Below are 25,335 nucleotides of genomic sequence, written 5' to 3' on the forward strand. Positions count from 1 at the left end.
CTGTAGTACAAAGTGCTAACCTCCCCTGAACAAAGCGAATTCTCCAGCTGACAGACTTTGGGCTCCACTTGCAACACCAGTTCCCACTGGCGTTCTAGCAGACGGTCTTCTGGCTTGAACTGCGACCATTTCTTAAGCATCCAGGCTGCTAGTCTCCCCCATCACATTTTGCACTTGCAAAGCCCCCACAATCATGCAAGCCATTTCCTGAAAAGAAATCTCCCTACACACACACACACACACACACTCACACACATCTCCAATCTGTTTCTCTAGAGAACCTTGACTAACACAGCAGTTTATAAGCTGACAAACTAGACTGAGATGTAACAGATGTCTCCATGACTTTTTCCAATCAGCATCATAACTGAGGAGTGTGGACTGAAGGGGCGAGAGCCCAGAGTCTGGAGTTGCTGGGTTTGGTTCCTGTGTGAGCTCTGCTCCTGCCTAGCTCTCTGCCCTGGAGAGGTCACCTAAGCTCAGGAAACCACAACTGTTCAGACGACAGAGCATTGCGAACCCACGGTGTTAATATGTTAGTTTCCTATCGCTACTATAACAGATTACCATACTTGTGCTAAAAACAGCATAAACTAATTTTCTTACAGTTCTAGAGGTCAGAGCTCTCAAATTTAGGTGTCAGTAGGACTTTTAGCAGCTTGTGTCTCTTGCTTTTTTTCAGCTTCTAGAGGTTGCCTGCATTCTTTGGATCACAACTCCTTCTTTGTATCACCCCAACCTCTTGATTCCATAGACACTTACCCTCCCACTCCTCTGATCTCCTGCCTCACTTTTATGAGGACCCTTATGATTACATTAGGCGCACACAGGTAATCCAGTACAGTCTCCCCATGTCAGTATCCTTAGCTTAGTCACACCTGCAAACTGTCTTCTGGGCTTCCGAGGTGGCACAGTGGTAAAGAATCTGCCTGCCAATGCAGTAGGTGCAAGAGACGCAGGTTCAATCCCTGGGTCGGGAAGATCCCACTCCAATATTCTTGCCCAGAACATCCTATGGAAAAAAGCCTGCGCCTGGCAGGCTACAGCCCATGAGGTCACAAAGAGCTGGACACGCCTGAGGGACTGAACACGCAGCCACACTAGTGTCTTCTGGGTACAAGGTCACACTCACAGGTTCCAGGGGTTCGGATGTGGGTATCTTTGCAGCGGGCATTACTCAGCCTACCACATCCTGGTCAAGCGAGGTCAGAGGTTGGTACCTGAAACCATTTTGGTTTGTTTGGGAAAGTACTTGACCGTTTGGTGAACATAGAAAGTTGCAGCAAAGAAATGCTTTCTTGGCTGCTAAAAAGACATCTCTGGATTGGTGCTACATTTCCCTCTAACAACGAAAATTCTGCTCTTAGAGTCATCACAGAGTGAAGCTTCCCCCAACCTCAAGAAATAAAAATAATACATAAACATGCTTTTTACAGTACAGTACACTGGTTATCTAGTTATGCGGATCCATCAAGTCTCCTGCCCTGGCAGCCTGACCAAGTACGGCTGATCCTCTAACAGCACGGGTTTGAAGGGCAAGTGTCTACTGCGACACAGATTTTTTTCAGTAAACACTTCAGTACTACATGATCCACAGTTGGTTGCATCCGTGGATGTATTGATAGAACCATAGGTATTAACGGCCAACTGTAAATTTATAGGTGGATTCTCGATGGCGTGGGGGTTCACACCACTAACCCCTATAGTGTTCAAGGGTCAGCTGCATGCCATTCAGTCTCCTCTAAAGTGGCCTTTAGCAGGACTTCAAATCTTTTAAGATGGACCCTAACAACTCCCTCAAAATGTGTAATTCAAATCTGCATCACCACCCACATTCTACCTAGAGTGTCATTCCGATGTGAGTTTCAGAGCCATGTTGCACCCTCACATGCTGAGTACAGCTTTTGAGAGCATCAGCCACTTTCAGTACTTCCTTTTCGGCCTCATGGGTAGCTTTAGGGAAATTCCTGGACTTTCTTTTTGGTGTAGCGATGTATTTTGGGTGCTTTGAGGACTACTGCCATAACCTTCACTTGGCTTACTCTTAGTAAGAAAACTTCATTTTGACCCACAGAAAGAAGAGAACATTGAATAAATCCATTTTCAAAAATCATCCCAATTGCTCAATTGAGTGATCAAAAATTGTGGCTGGGGAGTCTATAATTTCAACCAGCCAGGGAAGGCACATGGTCTGAGCCTGACTGATGGTTAAAAGAACTCACCTAATCTTGGGGCCCCAGTTTTACTTCCTCTCATCTGCTGACGCTACCCTCCTAGGCATTCACCTATTTTCAGGCACAAGGGCTTCAAATAAATACCCGAGACTTGGTTTAGAACTCAAGGATGATTTATCCTCCCCATCGCAAGGACATTTTACTATACCTAACTATGCCTCCTCCTCTTCTTTTTCTTTACTTTGAAACTCTTATTACGTATGTCTCTGGAAGAGTACTTGGTCGGTCAGTCCAGCTCCCCTTGGTAGTAGACCCCATTTTGAGATCTTTGGCTCCATTACTTCACTGTCCACTTCTGTATCTTCCGTTTTTCTTTTTAGTGCTTGACTTTACTACTGGAGGAAGAACGTTTTCCTTTCTTTCAGCTTCAGGTGAACTGCCATCATGGAAAAGAAGGCCAACAAAGTCACAGCTCCCGTCACCAGATAGGCGAGGCCTAAGAAAAGGCTGCTGCCTCCACTCCACGTCAGGGTGGAGAGAACAAGTGCTTTTTGTCCTTGGAACTTGCTTACGGGAAAGTCTAAGGAAAGAAAATTTGTTAAGGATCTGTCTCAGCACTTCTCAGCCCCACCTCGACACCTAATATTGCTGTTTTTGTAGGTGATAAATGGTTGACTATTCAATTTCATTTAGCCTAATCTTTACCAAGCAGTATGTTTTATCTTGCTGGAAAGAAACTAAGCAAAAACAAGCTTTCCCTCTACATAGTTGTCATCTACAAAAGAAATGGACACAAACGGATCTGAATGACTTACAGATAACTCAATAATATGAAAAAATACAGTTAATTTACAAACCCAAGGAAATGAAAAGCCTATAGACAGATTGTGCAGCAAGCCTAAATTTGTGTTTGTGGATCAGGACACCCAGGGTAGGCTCAAGTCCTTTAGAGGCTAAGGTTTAAATTTGTACCTCAGGGAAAATTCTTCAAGAGGAGTGAAGAACAAAAAAAGTAGTGAGAGAGATGGCAAAACATTTTTGGTGGTATATTCAAGTTTTGAAAAGGCCAGCAACCCTCACTGCTAGGGAGAAAGTGTTTGAAGTGGCTTTGCTATCATTAGTATTTGAATTATGTCATTTTGATTATGCATGTGGCCTGAGGTTTTTAAACATCTGGTGCTTTTTGTAAACCGAACTAATAAACAAATAAAGGCTTCTCATAGCAACGGCATTTCCCAGCAAAGCTCTTAAAAGGCCTCAAATCACTTGGCAACATGCTATTTAAAGGCACAAAGAAACTAGTTAGGAAAGCTAGCTTGCTTTCTTTTCCATCAAAATTCCTCATGGTCCCCAGGTCCCTGGGCTCCTTGGGTGCAGGTCCTCAACGAGCCCTCTGATTCTTTCCTCCCCCAGCCCCCCGGTTTCATTAAGAGGGTCTTTTCCTCGCACGGGGTCAGTGGGAGAACTATCTGCAGCTCAGGCTTAGTTCTCTGCATATTAGCCAGGCTGTTAGGCTGGATGGGTAATACTCACACAAGGGTTCAACGTAGGTGGTACAGGCATAGGGCTGGAGCTCAGGATTGAGGTTCTGAGCTCAAGATGTAGGTTGGAGAGGTGTCAACATTAAAATATGGCGGTGAATAAACACATCCCAGGAGAGCGTGTTTCACGCAGAGAAGTGGTGTCTCCTTTGTTTGGAAGCGGACGCCCTCTTCCATCAACCTTACACTCACTGCAGTGCCTTGTGAGAGTGACAGCACCCAGGGGGCTTTTCCCCTGTGTCTTGATTGCTCCCCTAACTGCTTTACTGGTAGGGTCATCACAGAAAAGGCTGGTGAGAACTGAAGGTCCAACTTGAACGACTACTGTTGAGCAGCTTTCAATCTCAAATGTTCTAGGAGCGAGAGAGGGGTGCTGAAGTCCTGTTGCAAAGGTCATGTTCTGTGGCCTGGTCTCTGGTCTGTACACACAGAGAGACATTTCCGACTTTCCTTTGCAGAGGCTAGCGTTAGCGACCATGCTTAAGGCACTGCTGAGGGCGAACCGTACTCCGGGTCAGCAGACACGAGGAAGCAATGTGCTGAGAGGCAGAGATGGTGCCTCTTCCGTGGAGGCATCTCTGCCCAGGGAACATCCCCACTCCTCTGTCAGGGAGGAAACCTCTGCTCTACGACAGAAAAGGAGAAAAGATGGAGCAGGGAACTGGAACACAGGTCATCATTCACCGACCCAAGAATGTTTCAGGCAAACTCCTCGAGTGGTAAAGAAACAGAAAAGGTAGAGAGCTGGGTGTTCAGATCCTCTAGCCTGCTGGGGGTCCCGTGAAAAACTCCAGGGGCCCTGAGATGCCACGGGGGTGGCTGACGTCTCAAAACTGTGTGCAAGTCCTGGAAAGACCTGCCTCCGGGAGAATTCTGCCTCAGAGAGAATCAGGAAGGGACGTGAAAACTAAGTCTGAAGACTAGAGCTGGTACAAATTATATTTATATATATATATATATATATATATATATATTTAAAGATAGTGTTTGGTGTCCTTTTGAAGTTAAGAACTGTTTGTTCTTAACTCAAGAGTGACATTTATATTCTTAAAGTAACTGAGAACACTCAGAATCTCACATTCAAGTATGTCTCCGAATGTGGGCCACATGTCCACAACCGAGGCCTCGGCGCCTGCTAGCCGGCTTCGGACCAGCAGAGGAAGAGCAAGGCCTCCTCAGCGCAGAGCTGGTGGGGCAGCTCACGTGGGCTGGAGGGACCCAAGCTGCTCCCTGAGTCCAGAGCTGCTGCCTTGGCCCCTGAGACTTCCGCCTAAAATCAAAGGCTCTACCATCACTCTCAGTTTTCACTGCTTTGAGTCCATATTCAAATCCACTTCTTCGTAATCCTCTCTATCTTTATTTCCAGGGTCCTCCATGTCATCCCATCCTATATGACAGGCTTTTCTCCTCGCTGTTTTAGATCTCTAGGCCCAGTGTTACTCAATTTTTCTCCTGGGGAAGAAACAGTCCTGCTTTACTTACCCATACCTGCTTACCTAATGTTGCTACTGTTACTCCTTAAAAAAAGTGCACATTTGATTATATATAAAGTAGAGACAAATAGCTATGTGGTGATGGAGTGACAGTATTGTCTATAAGATAAATATGTATTTCTTTTACAGCGTATATAGATTTGACTGGAGAATAGAGAAGTATAGAATGAAATAGCTCAATAACTAGTATGCAGATGGACACTGATTTTCCTTCCACCCTGGAATAAAAGGATACTGTAGTTTATGATGAAACTATAGCTACCAGCAGGCAAGCCTTCCGTAAAATTGTCTATTCGATGGAGTCGCCGGTGCAGTTTCTTGAAAGTGGGAAAAGCGGCTGTCCGCATCCACACGATGAAGTCATCATTGATGAAGCCGTTGTTCCTTGGGTCCTCTTCATCTAGTTCATAGACAGGCTTGGGCCAGTTCGGAGGCTTTGCAGTTCCTGTGGGAAGTTAATAATGGATGTGGTTGAGAAAAATCATCTACCGCCTTCAGTTTTTCTTAACAGGTAGAGAATGAAACAACTTTCATATTCTTGAGGAATTGAAATTACACTTTTTTTTTTTTTCAAGTATGTGTGTGTAAGCTACATGAACATGCAACCTTTAAAGACAACGATTACAAGGCTTCCCTGTTGGCCCAGGAATAAAGAATCTGCCCGCCAGAGCTGGAGACCCAGGTTGTATCCCTGATCTGGGACGATCCCACGTGCCAGGGAGCAACTAAAGCCTTGTGCCACAGCTACGGAAGCCCTCCCACTCTAGAGCCTTGCTCTGCAACAAGAGAAGCCGCTGTGATGAAAAGTTCGTGCCCTGCATCTAGAGAGCAGGCCCTGCTTGATACAACTGGAGAGAAGCCCGCTGGCAGCAATGAAGACTTTTGACTCAGTGCAGTCAGAAATAAACAACTATATAAATAAAATAATAAAAATTTAAAAAGATAATAGCTATAAAGACTCTAAGGAAATGTCCAGGGCGGGGAATGCTGATGATACTGTTACGGGGTTAAAAAAGCAGAATATCATGTTGTCTGTGTTTTACACACCCAGCTATGTGCTGTGCTGCGCTCAGTCACTCAGTTGGGCCCGACTCTTTGCGATCCCACGGACTGCAGCCCGCCAGGCTCCTCTGGCCAGGGGGATTCTCCAGGCAGGAGCACTGGAGTGGGTGGCCATGCCCTCCTCCAGGAGAGTTTCCCAATCCAGGGATTGAACCCAGGTCTCCTGCGTTGAGGGTGGATTCTTTACCATCTGAACCACCAGGGAAGCCCATATTAAATGTATAACAGCACATTGAAAAAATAGGTACAGCAAAATGATAATCGTGGTGGTTGGTACTCAATGAGAGCATCATGGGTAATGTACATTTTCTTTAACCTCACTGGTAATGTAGAGAACAAATTCAAACAAGATACCATTTCACCTCAAAATGGGCTAATATTTAATGAAAGAATGATAACCACTAATGAGGCAGTGGAAATGGGAATTCTTGTACAGAGCAGACAGATGCATGGATTAACAACATCTTCGGTAACCTAGGAACAAGCAGTAAAAGATCAAATGTATTTTGCATATATTTTAGTCCAGGGATTCTACTTCTAGGACTGTATTCTAAGGAAACGGCCATGGGAAGTGCATGAAGATTGTGTTACACAGATATTCCCTGCAGAACTGCGTCTAAGAGCGTGAAGTTGGAAGCAAGGAAGAGGAATCAGTAGAAGGGAGGAGGTGGAAAGCAGAGGTGTGGCAAGCCTGTTCTGAAGCCAGGGAGCCTGGTGGGTCGGGAGCAGGCACTCGGGGTGGAGGGCTGGAGGGCTGGCTCCTTGAGTCCAGTCTGTTGAGTTTACACTCATCCTCTACTTCCCGCTTTACAGTGGTGGCCATGTGTCTCTACCACTGGACAGTAGACTCTTGAGTTCAAAGTCTTCCTCATTGTTGTTTCACTGGCATTTAGTCCAGTCCCTGGCACATGGTAGGTGTTCAATAAATGCCTGATAAAGGGATGAGCGATTACGATGAAAATTGACAGAAGTTGATAATTAAAAAGCATTCTGAATTTTGAAATAGTCAACAAGAAGTTGTTCAGTGAGCCTTTCACTTCTATAAAAATGGTTCTACTATTTGTAAGAAACCATTCTTTCTTAACTCTGACCACTGACTATTTTCTCTTAAAAGAAACACAAGTCTTATTTCTAAGCATGGGCTGTAGTGCTTATAAAGGCATGTGCTAAGTTTGGTTGGATTAATCTGCTGAAGTCTGTTTGTAGACTTATACTTCCTCTGGAAATAACCCTTTGCTGGAGAAACTTCCTCTCCAAAAACTGTGGAGATGTTGGCTCTCCCAAAGACCTCAATGGTTGTTGGTAGAAGAATTTTGATTGACACTGAAACTGTCTTTGGTGCCTGCATGTGGATGAGCTTCTCTGGTAGCTCAATGGTCAAGAATCCACCTACAATGCAGGAGACACAGGAAATGTGGGTTTAATCCCTGAGTCTGGAAGATCTCTTGGAGAAGGGCATGGCAACCCACTCCAGTATTCCTGCCTGGAGAATCCCCATGGCCAGAGGAGCCTGGCGGGCTACAGTCTATGGGGCTGCAGAGTCAGACGTGACTGAAGGGACTTAGCAAGCATGCCTGCACATGAACCACACACTCTTAGCCAGAGCTCATGCTCCAAGACAACGTGTCCTGTGGACCAATGACATCCAAATCACCAACGGAGTGAAAAATGCAGGTTCAAACATGCCTTTCCTTACCAACCTCCAATCCCACCCTGTCCCATGTCTCCAGAGAGTATGAGAAGCATAGTATAGGGAGAACCAATTTCTTTCCTTTTCCAAGTTCAGCTGGGTCCTTGGTATCCCTCCATTCACTCCACAATAAGCATTTCTTGATTGCTCACTTGTATCAAGCACCAGGGATATAAAACTGTATGAGATCTAATCCTTTTCCTCAAGGAATTAACACACCAAGTGGGAATGACAAGCATTCAGACGGATAATTACAGTAAAGCATGGTGACTCCTACAACAGAAGTTAAGAACAAAGTGCGGTGGGAGATAGCCAAGGATGCTTTATGTTACTGGCTGTGGTTACGGTAGGACAAAACAATAGCATGTTGCCAAGTTCCTCTCTAGGGATTTAATTACAGATACAGTGACCATACCTGCCAGTTTGCCTAGGACAGTCCCAGCTCATGTTTGTTGTCCATTATCTCATCTGACTTAGCATTTATCCCAAGCAAATAATGTAAGTATAATTCCATCCTTCCTATTCTAGTCATGGTCTTAGCTAGTAGTGAGAGATACCTATGTATGGTGAACAAGAGTGCTTCCTTTAACATGTTATTGATGGAAGATAACCAGAGGCTTTTCACAGCAAAACAAAACATATCCCCATGACCCCTGCCACTGTTTGGCAGGACAGCCAGTTAGACCACAGCCTCTGTTCTAATCTGTGTGATGTATTAATATGGAGCTGCCAGGTTGCAAGTCATTGGGCTTAGTTAAAAAGTGGGATGTTGCAGTTTATGTTACATGGACATAGCATGAAATACAGATAGTGTGAAAATATATAGTGTGAAAAAAATATACAGTGTGAGAATAGCATGAAAAACAGATCCTGAGCAGTCTTGCTGAGAGTAGCTGGAACTCTCTTGCAACAGCATTATTTATTATATGGTGTAAAAATATAACTATTTTATTGTTCAGTATCCATTTTTTTATTTGCTAGTAAATTCTTTTAGCTGCGAAGAGCTAAAAAAAGAACACACATGTTCAATGAAATATTAACTACAATTTTTTCAAGGAAGTAGATGAATGTGATACTTGCAATGTTGGTTGACATTTACTCCCTACCACAGGTACCATTATGATGTCAATGATCACGTGAAAATCAAAAGATATAAATCTGCTGAAGAATATCAGAATCTACTTCAAAAGTTTGCACTTATTTTTAAAAGCGTATATTCAAAACAGTGCTTTGCCTCATGCAGTTACAGAAAGTTCATTTATATACCATTATGTGAACATGACTTTTCATTTAGATCAAATAAGTTTCTGTCTAGTGTCATTTAAAAAAAATTTTTTTTTGTAATCAAAGGAAAGTTTTAATGTTTTGGCTTTCTAATCACATAAAGAACCTTGTAAATGGTTAAATGAAGCCAGTTTTACATCAGTCTTTTCAGATGTATTCATCTCTGAATACATTGGTTTGATTTTATTGATTTGATTTTTCACGGAATCAAAGCAAAGATTTTCAATATTCAATACTGGAAGACAAAACTTTTGACACAGTTATAAATATTACTATAAATTCAGTTAAAATATTCGACAATCAAGTGTAAATTTTTTGGTTTTATAGTGATACTATAAATGCAAATTTGGTAGAGTACAGGCAGAGTAAATAAAACGTTCTTAGTAAATTAAGAAATTTATGGAGAGATGGGGCTTAAAGTTGGTTGTGAAACATAAATAATTAATAACTATATCCAAACAAGCTACAATATTTTGTTAATCAAGAGAGCTGTAATTACACAAATTTAAATATTTTTATATATTCACAGAGAAAATGAACTGCGAAGTTTTTACAATGACAAAGATGTTAAAGAAATGGTTCAGCATGATAGTACTTGTGGTCTATCTTTGCTACACATCATCAATCAAAATTTTAGAAATCTTTGAGCCTTCAAAGAGCTATTTTCGACATCAAACGATGAGTCCTACAATTAGCCTGCACTTTTTCTTGGTAAATGAGACCTCCAAATTTTGGTGAAATTTTATTCAAAATAGCTGAAAAGTTTTAGACAAAGTATTCTAAATGTGGAATGCCAGAAATCTTAGTTTTTGAAGGTATAGTTAATTGTAATTATCAAAAATCAAGTTTGCGAATGAGAAGGTATTGAAATTTACCCCTATGAAAGCAAGGGAACAATTTAACATATTATATAATGATATCATATAATGATAGTTCAAAATGTGTACAAGATTTAATTTTTAAATTCTATAATTGGGCTTTGGAAAATCTCAACTTATGTGAAAAATATTTTGATGGAGCTCCTGTTTTAATAAGATCAAATTTTCTTCTCGATGAGACTTAAATGATATCCAGAAAGTCTAAGATTTCGTACCATCTAAAACTAGTAAAACATTTAAAAAATCATAGAAAAAAAGTGAAGTTAAAAAAAAAGACCTATCCTATAAAAACACTTGGGTTGCAATACTAGCATATTCTAATACAAAAGAATTGGAAATGAGAATATCCTCCATTTGGTAAAATGACTGTGAGCGTAATAGGTATCTCAATACCTATAGATATTTTCTTAAAAAAAAAAAATGGTCAAAGGAGAAGGATCAACTAGAGGTGCTACAGTTGAAAGTGATTAAGCATAAAATGCGCTTCAAAAAAGACTGCGGCTCAGACAGGGCAGGGTCGGAGGAGGACCGCGGGCGGGGATCCGCGCGCCTGCAGCCGGGGGCGCGCAGGGGCGCGGCGGCTCTCCGCGCTCGTTCTCCTGCCTCCGCAGCGGCGACCCGGCCTCAGAGGCCCTCGGGGGTGCAGCCCGGTCCCCCCTGCACGGGCGGCGGCCGCGAGCGAGCTTCACAGCAAAAAAACATCCTCAGCACCAACCAGGCACCTGGTCCAGAGGAAAGGGGGAGAGTTGGTGATGCCCAGAAGGCTGAGGAGGAGGAGAGGTCCGACACTGATCTGCCAGAAGCAGAAGGTCTTCCTCGCTGTTGAGAACTTGAGGGCAAGTTCTGGCCATTGCAGAAAAGGAAGAAGGATCCCAGCTCCCGAATAACCAGCCTTACCCTTCCCTCTGCTCCCTTCTCTGCCCTCTCCACGGCTCTGACTCCCGGGACTCTGTGTCTCTTGGTCCCTCTAGCCGCTGGGTGAGGCATGTCCAACCCTTAAACATTATTTTCTCTGCCCCGCCAAGCCATCTCTGGCCCCTTAGCTGCAGAGGCACAAGGAACGTGTGTGTGTGGAACATGTGTGTGTGTGTAAAGGTGTGTGTGTGTGTGTGTGCGCACGCGCGCGCTCACTCGCTCTGTCCTGGGACTCTCTGTGACCCCACGGGCTGTAGCCCGCCAGGCTCCTCTGTCCATGGGACGCTGCAAGGCAAGAATATTGGAGAAGGTTGCCATTTCCTCCTCCGGGGGATCTTTCTGGCCCAGGGTCCACCAGGCATCTCCTGAGTCTCCTGCACCGGCTGGAGGATTCTGTATCACTGAAACACCAGGAAAGCCCGCAAGGAACGTGGGGAAGATGAACACAGGCATTCCTTTGTCTAAGGGTGGGCCGTTTTCTCCTGGAGATGTAGCTCCTACGCATGCACGGTGCCTCTGCCTGCCCTTTGAGGCTGAAGAGCAAGAGGTTTTGAGGTTGAGAGAGGGGCCCTCGGCAATGTGGGAGGGAGGGAAGAGCCTTCAGAGTAGGGTGTTTGAGGGTGGGGCATGTGCGCTGTTCCGCTAGTTACAACATTCTCATTGCAGATAGCTTTCTTTCCCCTTCACGTCCCCTTAGTCCCCCAATGAACTAAGCCACAGTGGGACCTGGAGTCTGTTTCCCCTGCTGCTGCTGCTAAGTGGCTTCAGTCGTGTCCGACTCCGTGCGATCCCATAGATGGCAGCCCACCAGGCTCCCCCATCCCTGGGATTCTCCAGGCAAGAACACTGGAGTGGGCTGCCGTTTCCTTCTCCGCTCTTTCCCCTAGGCAGACCTAAAGAGCTGCTTCCATGTTAGTGCCTGATGAGGGACAAGGAAAAGCTCCCTCCATCCTCTAGCCTAGAACCGTAAGAAGCAGAAGTGAAAGAGGTTCAAGGAGCCACAGGCAGGGAAATGGGAAGACTTGGGAAGGAAAGGAAAATGGAGGAGGAGATCTCTAGACACAAGCCACTACGGGTAAAGGCGTGCTATGTGAGGGATTCCCGGGGCTTTGCTAACCTGCCGACCTCTAACCCCTCACGTCCAGCCACCCCCGGAGGCCACACAAACCACGTGGGCCCTGTACCTACCACCTGCCCCGCTGTGGCGTCAGAGCCAAGCTGGGAGCCAAGCTGAACAGCCACTCTATGAAGACAAACCCAAAGAGCCTCAAGTGGGGCCATTGGGGAAAAAGAAGAAAAAGATTGTAGATAATTTTGTGAATTTTTTTTTCCACAAAAATTCAAATTTTTCATTAGAAAAATACAGGGGCATGTAATTAAGACTTATATGGCCAAGAAACTGATTAAAGTATGTGACTCCATATCCAGAATAATTATTCTGTTATCTTTTAGCATTTAGGTAATATTTAAAGCATTTTTAAAGTTGGTTTAATGTACACAGATATATTCTTTTACCTTTGGAAAGAATTGCATTTTAGAAATAATTTTTAATATAATTACTTTATTGGACCATCAATATGGTAATATCAACTTGTTGATCAATAGACACCACTTTCTAATAAATATGTAACTTTAGTTATTCCTGTGACCCCTTTGACTCTCAAGAGTGCACTAGTTTGGACAGTATATTATGTGATCACTCTAATTATAGATGAAGGAACAAGTTTCTTAAAACATTGCCTTTTTCCTGAAGGTAATATAGAAGGAACCAGGGTACCAATCATTTTGTGTTTCTGACAGGTATGTGATGGAGGTGCTTACAGGCAGGAAAAGTTGGAAACAAAGGTGATCAACAAAGAAGTAAAGGAGGAGGAATCATAAACATCCCCCCCAGACAGCAAAACCAAAGTTTCCACAGAGAGAGGGGAATACTGAGCTAACGTACGGATCTTACCTTCAAATGCATGAGAAAGATTTTGGTAAGTTGGATTCTGAAACTTGACGTACTTGTCTGTCCACCATGCAGTTGCAGTCCTTACCATTGGGACTTTGATCTGTGTAGACGAATTAAAGTTGTACAAAAAAACAAAGGTGTCTGTGGGGAAATTAAAGACAGTGTTAAGAGATTCAAGCAAGCGTTTTGCCACACTTGGAGGTGCACAGCCAGACACAGCTGAAAAAGCGGGGTTTGAGTAGCCTCTCTGCATGCCTGCATGCCGTAGATGCTGGAACCAGAAGACGATTCCTTTTCTTTCTAAGGCCCCGATTATTGAGAAATACTCTTAGGCTCCATTTAACTAATGTTTCCTGACTACTTCAAATCTCCAGTGAAGAACTTACTTGCCAATGAAGTTATCATAAATTAGTGGATAATGCATACAAACATTAAAAAAAAAAAGACCTGCCACTCAGCTGCAGGACTAATCCTCTGGACATTAGGTTTTACACACTCACGAAAGGAAACATGCTGGAGACAGGAAAAGTCACCCACCGTTGAACAGGCTGTTGGCAATCGCACCGCACGGAGCGATGGGGAGCCCTTCGTCAGAGGTTTTGAACGGAGCACAGTTTCTAACATCCTGGAGGAAGAATGACGCAGGAATCCGTGATTTTGGTAAACTCTTACCGTGCTGGAAGTGAAAACACTGGCGGTGTGAGCCAGCCCACGCTGATCCATTGGCACAGCCCGAGGTCATGGACCTGTTGTTCCCAGGCTGCTGGCTCACCCAGACTAGAAAACGTTTGCGTTTTGAAGATATTTATGTGTGTATACACATGTGTGTAGTTTCTTTCCTCATTAGCAGTACATAGCATACTGAATACGTCTGCAGGAAGAAATTTTACTTTCCTGGCTGTGCTAAATATCACGCTAAGCCTACCTTGGAATACATTTTAAGAAGTTTTTCTTATTGGAGTATAATATATTCTAAAAACTATACAAACTGTGGGTCTACAGCTAGATGACAGGCCACAGGGAAATCCATCTACCGAGCTACCAGAATGTATTTTAAAAAGAATGGCTGCTAAAAGCCGTTTGGTTATCCCTTGTATATAGTGTCAGTACAGAAAAGGTATAGCTTTTCTTGCCAGTATGTTGAATATCATCTACCTGGAGTAAAGTTTTGTAATCTCAGGCCTGAAAGGATATTCAGTAAACCAAAGGCTTTTATTCAATCAAGTAGAGCCCAGTTTCCTTAAACCAGGCTGCCTGAAGGCCCCAGTTATAAAAAAACAGTGGTGGATACAGAGGGAACCAGACAGAGATGAACCACTCAAGGTTACTGTCAAAATGGTTGGTGCCTCCATCTACTAAAATGGGGAAGTTTAAAGAAAACTACAGAAATCAAGTGTGCAAAAATAATACTGAAATCTATTTGATATGTCAGTCATTCAAAGAAGCAAGCACTCTGCTGTTTGAAGCAGCTCCAGTATGCCATCAACTTATTTACAGAAACAAATCCTGAATTGTGGTTGAAAAGGTACTTGCAGATTTGCCCTTCTGACACAGTCATTATCACCAAGACTCGGACAGTCCAGTATGTATCTGGCTTTAATATAAGATGTTGTTAAACTAAAAAATGGGCGATGCATGAAAGGATAACCATCTCATTGGAGAAGACTCACATTCCTGCTCTGAGGAGGGAAAGGGCTCGTTCTCAACAGCAGTTATCCTGAATACTCAGCCCCTTCAGTTCACAAAAGAATGAAATGAGCATTTCTGTCTTGTAAAACCTTAGCTTTTAAGTTTATTTTCTATACGCTCTTTTAGACTGAAAGATCTATCTGGTTTAAAAAAAAAACACAGAGTATTATACCAAATTTAATAAAGCCCTACCTTTACATCCGTACCCACCAGCTGGATATTACTTCTGGACAGAATATACCGATAGAGGTTCTGATAGAAGCCATACAATTTATAGTACAGATAAACATTACCCTGTGGAGGAGAACATCAAGATGTAAGAAGAAAGAAAAATAAATGGAAATATTAATAAACATGGATGGGATTTTTTAAATATAAGTAGTACCAAGAATATTAATTGGGAGCTGAAAGCTTCCTTATTTCAAATAGAAACCCAAGAAATTGTTTCTAAAAATCAATGTTGGAAAATCCTAGTATATAGTATATACAGAATTATTAAAATGAGTAAATAACTTATTTTTAATGTTTATGTAAGGGTTACTACATTCCTGCCTTGAAAGAAAAATTTATAACTAGGCTTTGTATTCTCAATACATAAAATTTGATTCTTCAAATATTTTCCCAAAACACTAAGAAAGATGCTTTGCCTAGGGGTTGTAGTAAGCATCAAGTTCACGCTTCAAAGCAAATCCATGAAACATAATTTAAAACTGGAGCCACTAAGCATATTTAGGTGCATGTGCCCGCTGTCCAGAGACAAAAACCAGCTCCGGTGCTGTGCCCGCTGTCCAGAGACACAAACTCGGCTCCAGGGTTGTCCTTTTATCTTAGGATCTAACACAGACCCATGGCATGTAACGCTTGACCAAGAAATGGTGATCCATTTGTTATGGAAAAAAAGATGGAACAGTTTACTAATCTAGAAGAAAGATGATTTTCCTCTTAGCAATAAGTAGTCTTGGTGCCATGAGAGATATGCCTGTTCATGGATGCTGCCTCGAGACTGCCCACTTACAAGCTACCGTCACGCTTCTACCTTTGTGGTGACATACCAGGGCCCTAAGTCTTCTCTGGGAGGGCTTGATACCGATTTTACTAGCAGCACATATGATGCAAATGTAAATGTCCAGTGTAGCTACTTAATATACTATAGGCCTCCAGGCTCCTCTGTCCATGGAATTCTCCAGGCAAGAATACTGGAGTGGGTGGCCATTCCCCTCTCCAGGGGATCTTCTTGACCCAGAAGCCAAACCCAGTTCTCTTGCTTTGCAGGCAGAGTCTTTACCATCTGAGCCACCAGGGAAGCCCCAAATAATATACTACCTACCTCCAAAATAATAAAGGCGTGCATCTAAAACTATGAAGGTCTAAGTTTTTATTATGTGGCTCCTAAATGTTAGGTGCTACATTCAGAGCTAGAAATACAAAAGTATTCCGTTACAGTTCCCTGAGCCGACTGATTCTCTTATGCTATGCAAATCTGCCCTTGCCTTTAAGGACCTTTAAGAGGATGAGTATGGGAGATGGGGTCTGGGACCCAGGGCAGGCTGAAAAGCAAGGTCATAGTAAGTGTGGCCAGTGACAGAAAACCACAGAGCCTGAAGGGCTTCGTCCCTGGTAAGAGAAAAGCCTCCGGGACGCCGAGAAGGGGAGATGCCGGGCCCTGACAAAGAGGCAGTTTGCAGCATCATAAACGGAGAGCATGGAAGAGGGCAGACAGGCCGGGCGTAGTGGGAATGATGGATTACGTTTCCTCACACAGAGAGGTCACCTCTCCTGGTGACCCATAGCTACAGAAAATAGGAAGTCCATGGAATGGAACTTACCATACATTTTCTTGGGAGCTAAGAAGAGAATTCTACTTACCCAAAGTTATATGTTCGTATAAACATGACAAAATAAGCAATGAACACTCACACTTTAGAGACAGGAGTGTTTTTAATAAACTTTTTTCAGTGATCCTTTGTCCAAGATTTCACAAGGCCTCCTTGATCGTCATCTTTCTGATTAGTCCTGGAGGCAAATGCACTGCATGGTATTTCTTTCCTTTAGTGCCGGATTCCTAGTTCAAGGCCGAGAGCCTTGCATGGATTTGTCATCTAGCATGTGTAATGTGTGTGAACTGGCGAGGGGAAGGTGCCGTGGTTGCCCTGAACAGTTTGGTTAGATTTTTATGAGAAAGACTCTGTCTGAAAGAAATGGTCAGCAGCTGGTAACACTCATTTGCCTTTAGGATTTCCAAGGACACAGACAGATGGGAAGTTGAAGCCTTTTAAGGTTTTATCTTTTGGATTTTTTTCTTCAAAAAAGCACACCGAGCCCCTAAGAAGAAACCAATCCTGCTGACACCTTGATTTCAGACTTCTGATTTCTAGAATTATGAGAGAATAAAAGTCTAATGTTTTAAGGATGAAAAAAAAAAGCAGCGCTAACTTTACTTTTGGGTGGTAGCAGCACGGTGAGCTGAGGAAGGCAAGAAAGGACACAATTGTAGACAGCTAGAATCTTGACCTCTAACAAAAGAACACAGATATAAAACTTCCCCGTGGACTTTATACACACATCACTTATGACCCAAGTACTGATTCTCCTATGCTACACAAATTTGGCCTCGCCGTAAGGACCTTTAAGAGGATGAGTATGAAAGATGGGAGCTGGGACCCAAGGCAGGCTGAAAATATAGGTCATCGTACATGTGGCCAGTGATTCAGTAATTTCCCTGTAATTTCCATCTGAATTACTCAAAAAATGATTAAAGATACAGTTGTATTCATACTATTACTGATGCCAACACGCTTTCATCTGGGATCAAGGGGGAAAGGGACCCATAGAACCAGAGCTTCCTAGAGCATAAAGCCGTAACATTAAGCACTTCATCTTTTTTCCATTTGTAAAATGTCAGCGTCTACCGTGTACACGGTGCTATGCACTGTGGAGGAAGCACAGGTTCTTATGTTCACCCCATAACCAGTAACTGGGAAACTACAGGTTGCCAGGCGTAGTTAGGGGTGAGCGCGCATGCTAAGTTGCTCAGCTGTGTCCGACTCTTTGCAACCTTATGCACCATAGCCCACCAGGCTCCTCTGTTTATGAGGTTCTCCAGGCAAGAATGCGGGAGTGGGTTGCCACGGCCTGCTCCAGGGGGTCTTCCTGACCCAGGAGCTGAACCCAGTGTCTCCTGCATTGGCAGGTGGGTTCTTTACCTCTAGCACCACCTGGGAAGAACAGGTATAGGGGAGAGACAGACAATAAACAGTACATATAATAATCTGTTCATTTATATAGTAAGTTCGAAGGTGATAGCATTGTGGAAAAAATGGAAATTACAGCGAGGTAATGGGAATCAGGAGTGCAGGGGCAGGGTGAGTGGACAGGCAGCAGTATGAAATAGGAAGGTTAGCTGACACCTGAGCCAAGCAGGACCGGAAGGCAGCAGGGGCGGGCGTGAGCCGAGGGGATGCCAGGCATGGGGACGAAGAGAACGCCTGACTTGTCCGAGGAACAAAGAGCCACTGTGGTCAGAGAGTGGGTAGGGAAGAGAATGGAGAGAGGAGGTCAGAGAGGAAATAAGTAGTCAGATCATGTAAGGCCTCAGAAGGACTTGTGGTTTTTCATGGATTGGAAAGAGAAACCATTGCAGGCATTTTTGAGCAAAGGACTAATATGATAGGACTCAATGGTTTAAAAAGTTCAGTCTGACTGTTATCCAAGATTTGGATATAACAGGGAGATCTGGTAGGAGGCTATTGCAGAAATCCAGGTGAGAGGTGAGTGTGGAGCTGAGAGGTGGGTAGAGGTGAGCAGACTCTGGATATATTCCAAAGATAGAGCCAAGAGGATGGATTGGATGTGAGCTGTGAGAGGATCAAAGTAGTCAAGAATGACCCTGGGCTTTTAGCCTGAGCATCAGAAGGACAGAGTTGTTGCCAGCTGAGACTGAGAAGTCTGTAGGTTAGAATGGTATATTTTTTGGGTGGGGGGAGGGCATGGAATAGGCAAGGGGGAAAAGTGGATAGTCATTCAGTTTTAGAAACATCAAGCTTCAGATAGCTATGAGACACCCGGATGTTGACATCAGGAAGGCAGCTGGAAGTACAAGTGTGGATATTGGAAGAGATGTTTGGGATAGGGAGAGAAAAGAGAGTGCTGGTGATGGAGAGTGTTTAAATCTAGGAGGTAGGTGATGTTTCCTAGGGAGTGCAGACAGAGAAGAGAAGATAAAGACCAAGGCTGCAGCCCTGAAGCTCTCCACAGAGAGGGTCTGGAGAAAACAAGAGGAGCAGCAAAGGAACCAAAGAAGGGCAGTCAGGGAGAAAGGAGGAAGACCCAGGGAGTAAGATCTCTGAGAGAAGATGTGTCAAGAGGGCGTGATCAGCCGTGTGCAGTGGGTGTGCCAAGGCCCCGAGGACTGAGCCCTGGGTTAGTCCAGGAGGAAGTCACGGGTAAGTCTGCAGCTTCTCTGAGTGACAGAATGAGAGGAATTAGGAGTAGCTACCACAGACGCCTCCTCTGGCGACTGTTCCTGCTCATCTGAGGAAAGAAACGGGCAGCCAGCAGGCTGGGAAATTTGGGAGAATAGAAGAGTGCTTTGTTTCGTAAGAGATAGGTGAGGGACTTCCCTGGTGGTCCGGTGGCCAAGACCCTGTGCTCCCAATTCAGGGGGCCTGGGCTTGATCCCTGGCTAGGGGATCACATGCCACAGCTAAGAGTTCACATGCTGCAGCCAAGATCCTGCACAGTCAAATAAACAAAGTAAATATATATACATATTTTTTAAAAGATAGGTGAAACAATGTGTCTGAGAGCTGGTGGGAATCATCCAGTAGACAGGAAAGGTGAAGTATGAGAAGTGAGAGCTGCTGAGTTAAATCTGTATACAGGCAAGCAAGACTGGCATCCACCGCACAAGTGGAGAGGTGAGCCTTCAGATGGGAGCATGGGTGGTTCACCTGTGATCGCAGCTGGGAAGGCTGAGCATGTAGTACAGAGATGAGTGGGTGTGTAGCTGTGGTGTGGCATGTCAAGCACGGTCCCTATCCTCAGGGAGGTTCCTGTGAATAGAGGGAGTACAGGATATTATACGGCTGATTGTTAAGTCCATCAGAGGAGAGGAAACAGTGCTCCCAGAATACAAATGTGGGCAAATTCTTGCTGGAGGCATGAGTGAAAAGGAGGCTCAGAGAATATTGGGGGTGATATTAGAGGCTCAAAACTAGTGAGATCTTATAAGTGCAAGTGAGAGGGGAGACTTTCCAGGCAAAAGAACAGCAAGAACATAGTTATATCAAGGAAAAGCAAACTGGTCAGTCTGGCAGGAGTACCAGGTCTCTTGCAGAGATAAAGATGAAAAGGTAGCTGGTCCTCAGGTGTCGAAAAGCAATCTGAAAGAGTGCACATTTTGAGGGGGTGCAGGGCGTGGTCTACCGATTCTGCAAATAACAATGGGAGACAAATAGGAGAAGCCAAAGGCTAGACGTGCAGTTAAGGATGCCAAGACACAAGACGAGGAGGGCCTGAACTCGGGTGATGCCAAGAGACTGGAGGGAGAAAGTGGTTGGGAGAGACACAGAATATAGACCGATGCTTACACATCAGAGGTGATGAAATGAGAAAGGAGCGGGCAGGGTGGAGTTAAGGAAGGAAATTTTGAGTCTTGGTGATGAGATCTTTCCCAGAAGTAAGGAGTCTTTCCCAGAGGTAAGGAGGATTTTTTTCAGGAGATGATGCTAAGTCTGGTTTGGGAAGGAAGCAGGGCCTTGAGGTTGGGATGGTCAGTGATCAACGCAAGAGAAGTCCTGCCCACAAGGGAAGACCCCCACGCAGTGTCCATGCAGGGGAAGGAGAGGGGATGAGGCAGTTTGGGGAGGGGGGCGCTGCCGGGGGAGAGGTGTGGAGTCCAGGGGACAGGATCTTCGAAAAGTTGAAGGAAATACATTTTAATTTGATCATGTCTTTGCCACCTAGAAAGACTGGAGGCCCTGAAAAGGAGCCTCTTGATCTCCTAACTGCAGGGCGTGGAATCAAGGGACCGCCCTGGTGGCTGCGCTCCGAGGTTGTCCTGTGTTTGCACCGAGCTCATGCTGCCCATGGCGGGTCCCAGCCATCGGCTCAGCAGTAGCGATCCTGAGGCAAGGACTCTCCGCTGGCCTTGCTGAAACTTTCCTAAGCATACACTGCATCTAAGACCTTCCTCCCCTCCTCCCTCCTATCCTCCCTGTCTCTCTACCCTCCTCTTCCTCTGTCCCTCCATCCTCCCTTCTCCCCATCCTGCTCCTTCCCCGAGGGGTGGGAGCTGTGTTGTGGCTCGACAGCTCTCCCAGCCTGCCCCGTATTTTCCTCAGTACATCTCCTGCATGTCTAATCCTGTCCTGGCACCTGGTTCTCAAGAGGACCTGGGCTAACACGAGACTTTAATCAGCGCAAGAGCAGGGACGGCTCTTAATATTTCTTCGGCATTTCTCAGTGTCTGACAGCCAGGCCAAGAGTCGCCTTAGGGATTAGGCAACTGCATGCAAGGAATGACTTGGAGAGGGGCCCAAGAAGAGTCCCACCAGGTGTGTGACCCTTGACACTAACTCAGTGTGACCTTGGCCAAGTCACTTAGCCTTTCAACCCACTAATTTTCTCACTATAAAACGAATGGCCAGATTCAGAGATTTCTATGGTCTCCTCCTGTGCTGCCATTTGCCATACAATCTGTTTGACTACAATCTGTTTGACTGATGTTAAGAATTATGTTACAAACTTGAGTAAGTAAAGACTGGAAATTTAGACATAAAGGAGAAGAATGAAGATTCCAAGGTGAAAAAAAAAAATGGGTAAGGAAGAGAGTTGCACACAAACTCAATACTTTATAAGACCCGCCGCCATTCCCGCCCTGCTTGACTTTTTTGTATTTTCAGTTTTGGAAAGCATTCGGTGGAGATCACAAACTCACTGCCGTGTGTTAATTAGGAACAGAGAAGCATAGAGCCAGATGAAGGCTCCTGAATCTCACCTCCATTTTCTGCGGAAGGTAAAAGGAAACAGAGCAGTTGCATTCTTTGTCAAAATTAGTGGCATCTTCTCGAAGTTTTGCACAACTTGCACATTTTTCTGTATAATTAATCTGTCAGACAGGGAAAAAGATAATTATTAATTAAAAAGGGATGTGAGTACATATCTTAAAATCCTGAGTCCACTCAAGTCTCCAGGCTCGCCGGGTCAAGGGCATGCTGTCTGGGACATGAACCAGCTCCCTGGATGCGCAGGAGGAGGGGGCCTCCTTTCATTTTGGCACCTGGCAGTATTCTGCCATGTACTGGAGCTCAGACTTTCTACTGCATGTCTAGCCTGTTGTGATGAAGTCACCATTAGGAAAGTATTAGCCAGTGACTCAGGAGAACTGGGCCCATGGCCCAGGTCGAAATCCGCTTTCTGGGGAAGTCACTCCACTGGTTTTCCATGTTAGCCTATGGAAAATACTTATACTAGTGAATTCTTCTGCATGATGTCTTGAGGAAGTTATTAAAAAATGACCAAACATAGAAACAGAAGTGTTTCAGAAATGTAGAGTTGCTGATGTGTGTGAAGCAATTGTTTTAAAAATGCCGTTGTTCTGTAAAAGTTAAATTCTGTGCAAAATGGAATAAGTGGACTCTTTAAAAAAAAAAAAAAGGGTAGTGTGTCCCACATGGGCAGATCCTGTGAGCTCTGGCTCAACTCAGTGACGTGAAGATGGAGTTGCAAGGAAGGTTGGGAAAGGAGGCTCAGAGAGAGGCCATGGGGCCATGCACTTCCCTCTGCTCCAGGGAACACTCGTCTTGGGCACCCAGGGGTGGTGTGGGTGCTGAGGAGTAATTAGAAGAGTCTGCAGATGGGAGAGGAACAGGGGCTGGCTTTCTTCCCAGTAAGTTACCAATCAGATTTTAGATTCTTTGGGAGAGAAGACTAACAAGAAAGAAGGAATTTTGAATACTTGCAAAGCTGCTGGGTGTTTGGAAGTCAAATGGGTTACGTGTGAATACTAAATTAAAGATTAGCCAAAAGGCTACTTAGCTGTACTCAGTTGCTTATATTCACTTAAATCATTCTTTAAGTATGCAGAAAAACTCGAACGATTATTTTTAAAAATACTGACACCTTTTCTGTTTGTGAAACTGCATTCTAATTTTTTAAAAGCAATGAAGAACAGGGCTGTATCTAATCGAGAGCTAGCGCACGGAACTGTGTTCATCCAGTCTCTGACCTTGAGTTAAACAGTTAACCTCCAGGGCCCACATTTTGTTCATCAGCATCACTTTGGCTAGCAATGAATTGATTTGTGAGCTCACTCACAGCAGTGTACATTCTACTTCACGGATTCTTGTGAGAGTTCTATAATGCCAAAACGGAAACAGTGTCTTTGTTGATGAATACATTTTTGAGTAGATGACATCCAATGTGCTTTCTGGCTCTAAAAATCTTATGAGGAAAACATATCAAAAATCAACGTGTTTAATCTGCTTTGCTGCATGAGTGCTTCTGTAAGCGTGTAGCTCTAAAATGACAGCAAAGATCATAGTCTGCTCCTCTTAGGATTTTGGAGAGGCAGGAATTATCATTCTTGCTTAAAGTGAATTGCAAAAAGGGCCCTTTCTTGCTGTGCCTCAGGGCTCACTCATGAGAAGAGAAAAACCAGCTCAGGACTCTTCTACTAAGTGTGTGTTGACAACACTGGCCTGAGATACACGCTTCATCTCATCACCCATCATAATGAAACACTTTCATGTGCAATAGAGGACCACACTCCATGGGCGGCTTCTGGTTTTTCTGTATAAAAACTAAACATTTAGAAACAGTCCTAGCTGAACTGGATGAAAACAACAGTTGATTGAAAAATCCTCTGAAAATCATGATAAAACCACTCTGTTGGAACTTGTCTGCAGAGTGGCCTCGGCCAACCGTGGGGTGAGGTTCTCCTCTCACGCATAAGGCGACATCATTCAGCAATGGCTGCCTTGTAATGGAGGCTGCACTTCATCGTGGGTGGGGATGGGTCCTCAGAAGGGAGGAAGCGGGAAGGAAGTGGGAAGAGGAGGGGAAGAACGAGAAAGAAAGGGGTTGGTGAAGAATAAAATGGAAAAGGAAACAGGATGCGCTCTTTGTGGGAATGAACATCAACCTTGCAGGTCAATTACTTTGCTGCCGCCTTCAACAAGGCAAGCTTACTTTCCTCCTCCCGTCTTGGCCTCTGCCACATGGGAGGGCCGGGTGGTTTATATGATCGCACTGGCGGACTCAAGAGGAATCAGGGGCCCTGGGAAGACAGCCTGCCAGGAGGGGGAGGGGAGAGTAGGACATTTCAGGGGAAAGGCAACAGGGCAGGATGTGTGGGTAGGAGGAGTGGGACCGGAAATGGCATTTTTCTTCTTTGAAGTCCCACTGCTTGCTCAAATCCGTTCTTTTGATAAGTGAGTGCCTGTTACGCACTGGCAACCTGCAAGGAAGGGGCTGTGGGTACAGCAAACACGCCAGCCGCAGCTGAGCGCCCTCTTCCTGGCACCCACTGTCTTGCTTACTCTATCATCTTGTGCTCACTGAAGGCAGGAACTGACTCTTACTTAGAGTTTACTCATCTGCACACCCAAAAGAACCCTGAGCATGTGCATACACTCATGGATGTTAAATCAGTGTTGCCAGACTTGGCCTCCATGGTAACTTTGCCACTAGCCTATGGGGAGAGGGACTAGACGAGCTTTCCACGGCAGCCTTCAGAGTAGAGGTCATATGGTCTTGGTAATCTGCTCAGAGCTGATTGGCGTGAAGCATTTACTTAATTTATGAGACCAAATGTAGGCATGGCATCAGGCCAGATCTGAGCTCCCCTCCCCAGACCAGCTTCTGGGCTTCTCATTCTCCAACGGCTTGTTAGTCAAATTGGCAACAGGCTTATGACTGAGGGGGTCACAGCTTAGCTTCAGCTTTTCTCACTCTGAGTAGAACCTGATTTATTTTAGTAAGAATCCTTTAGAGGCCAGAAGGATTTGCGATCTTTCCTTTCCTAGATTAAGACAATGATCTGAGGGAGTCTGTTTGCAAAGGGAGAGGCAAACGCTTGAAAGTAGCACAAATTTGAAGACCTGGGTCTTTGGCTCTTCACACTTTTTATCAATATGATTCACAGGTGTCTGCAGTCCTCTGGTCTTGCCTCTCCTCCCACCTCCACCGTCGCTTGCTCGGGTACTCCGCCAGCATACAAAGCTCCTGAGTTTGCCAGGCCCCTGTAAACAAGTATGGCTGAACCGACCAGGCTGAGAGTGCCTGTCCTCAAGAGAGAGGAGGGATGAGTACAGCACACAGCGGCTCTATCACCATCTGCAAAAGGGAAGCTCCAGGCTTGTCTAGTTCCCTACGAAGGGGCTGAGTTCTCTCTAACCATTCTTTATAGTCCCAAAGCTCAAATCCTTAGAATGCATTAAAATGTCAGATGGGACAAACCTCTATTTCTCTGATGCTCTTTGCAGACAACAGAAGGATGACGCCCATGCCAAGGCAGAAGACCCCTGTGGCAAAAAAGCCAGAGAGGATCTCATTGGCTGAGAGCTGGAGCCGGAAGGCAGGCAGCTGCTGCTGCTTCATTGCAGAGTTGTCTGGCAATCTGGACTTGCAGTCCTGGGATTTCCTCTTCATTCTGG

The 25,335-nt window shown here is 44.7% G+C and overlaps 1 protein-coding gene across 1 annotated transcript; it reads right to left on the bottom strand.

The window, feature by feature from the left end:
- Window positions 1–2,566: 2,566 nt before the first annotated feature.
- Window positions 2,567–25,330, bottom strand: LOC136152276 (cell cycle control protein 50C). Its single transcript, XM_065913516.1, has 7 exons — window positions 25,139–25,330; window positions 21,678–21,788; window positions 14,873–14,974; window positions 13,529–13,616; window positions 12,992–13,132; window positions 5,444–5,653; window positions 2,567–2,754 (listed from the first exon to the last, which is right to left on the bottom strand). Exons 1-7 carry the CDS (start codon window positions 25,328–25,330, stop codon window positions 2,567–2,569), a joined length of 1,032 nt encoding a protein of 343 aa, XP_065769588.1.
- Window positions 25,331–25,335: the final 5 nt, after the last annotated feature.

The sequence above is a fragment of the Muntiacus reevesi genome, chromosome 21 (genome assembly GCF_963930625.1).
Source record: "Muntiacus reevesi chromosome 21, mMunRee1.1, whole genome shotgun sequence".
NCBI lineage: Eukaryota > Metazoa > Chordata > Mammalia > Artiodactyla > Cervidae > Muntiacus > Muntiacus reevesi.

What these genes read in the sequence shown, in the direction of transcription:
- LOC136152276 (XM_065913516.1), bottom strand. Translation starts at nt 25,330, where the DNA reads ATGAAGAGGAAATCCCAGGACTGCAAGTCCAGATTGCCAGACAACTCT. An exon ending in ACCTTCCGCAGAAAATGGAG is followed by an intron (nt 14,975 to 21,677) that starts GTGAGATTCAGG and finishes TCTCCTCCACAG; the next exon opens with GGTAATGTTTATCTGTACTA. An exon ending in TAGTTTCATCATAAACTACA is followed by an intron (nt 2,755 to 5,443) that starts GTATCCTTTTAT and finishes TTCTTTCCTTAG; the next exon opens with ACTTTCCCGTAAGCAAGTTC.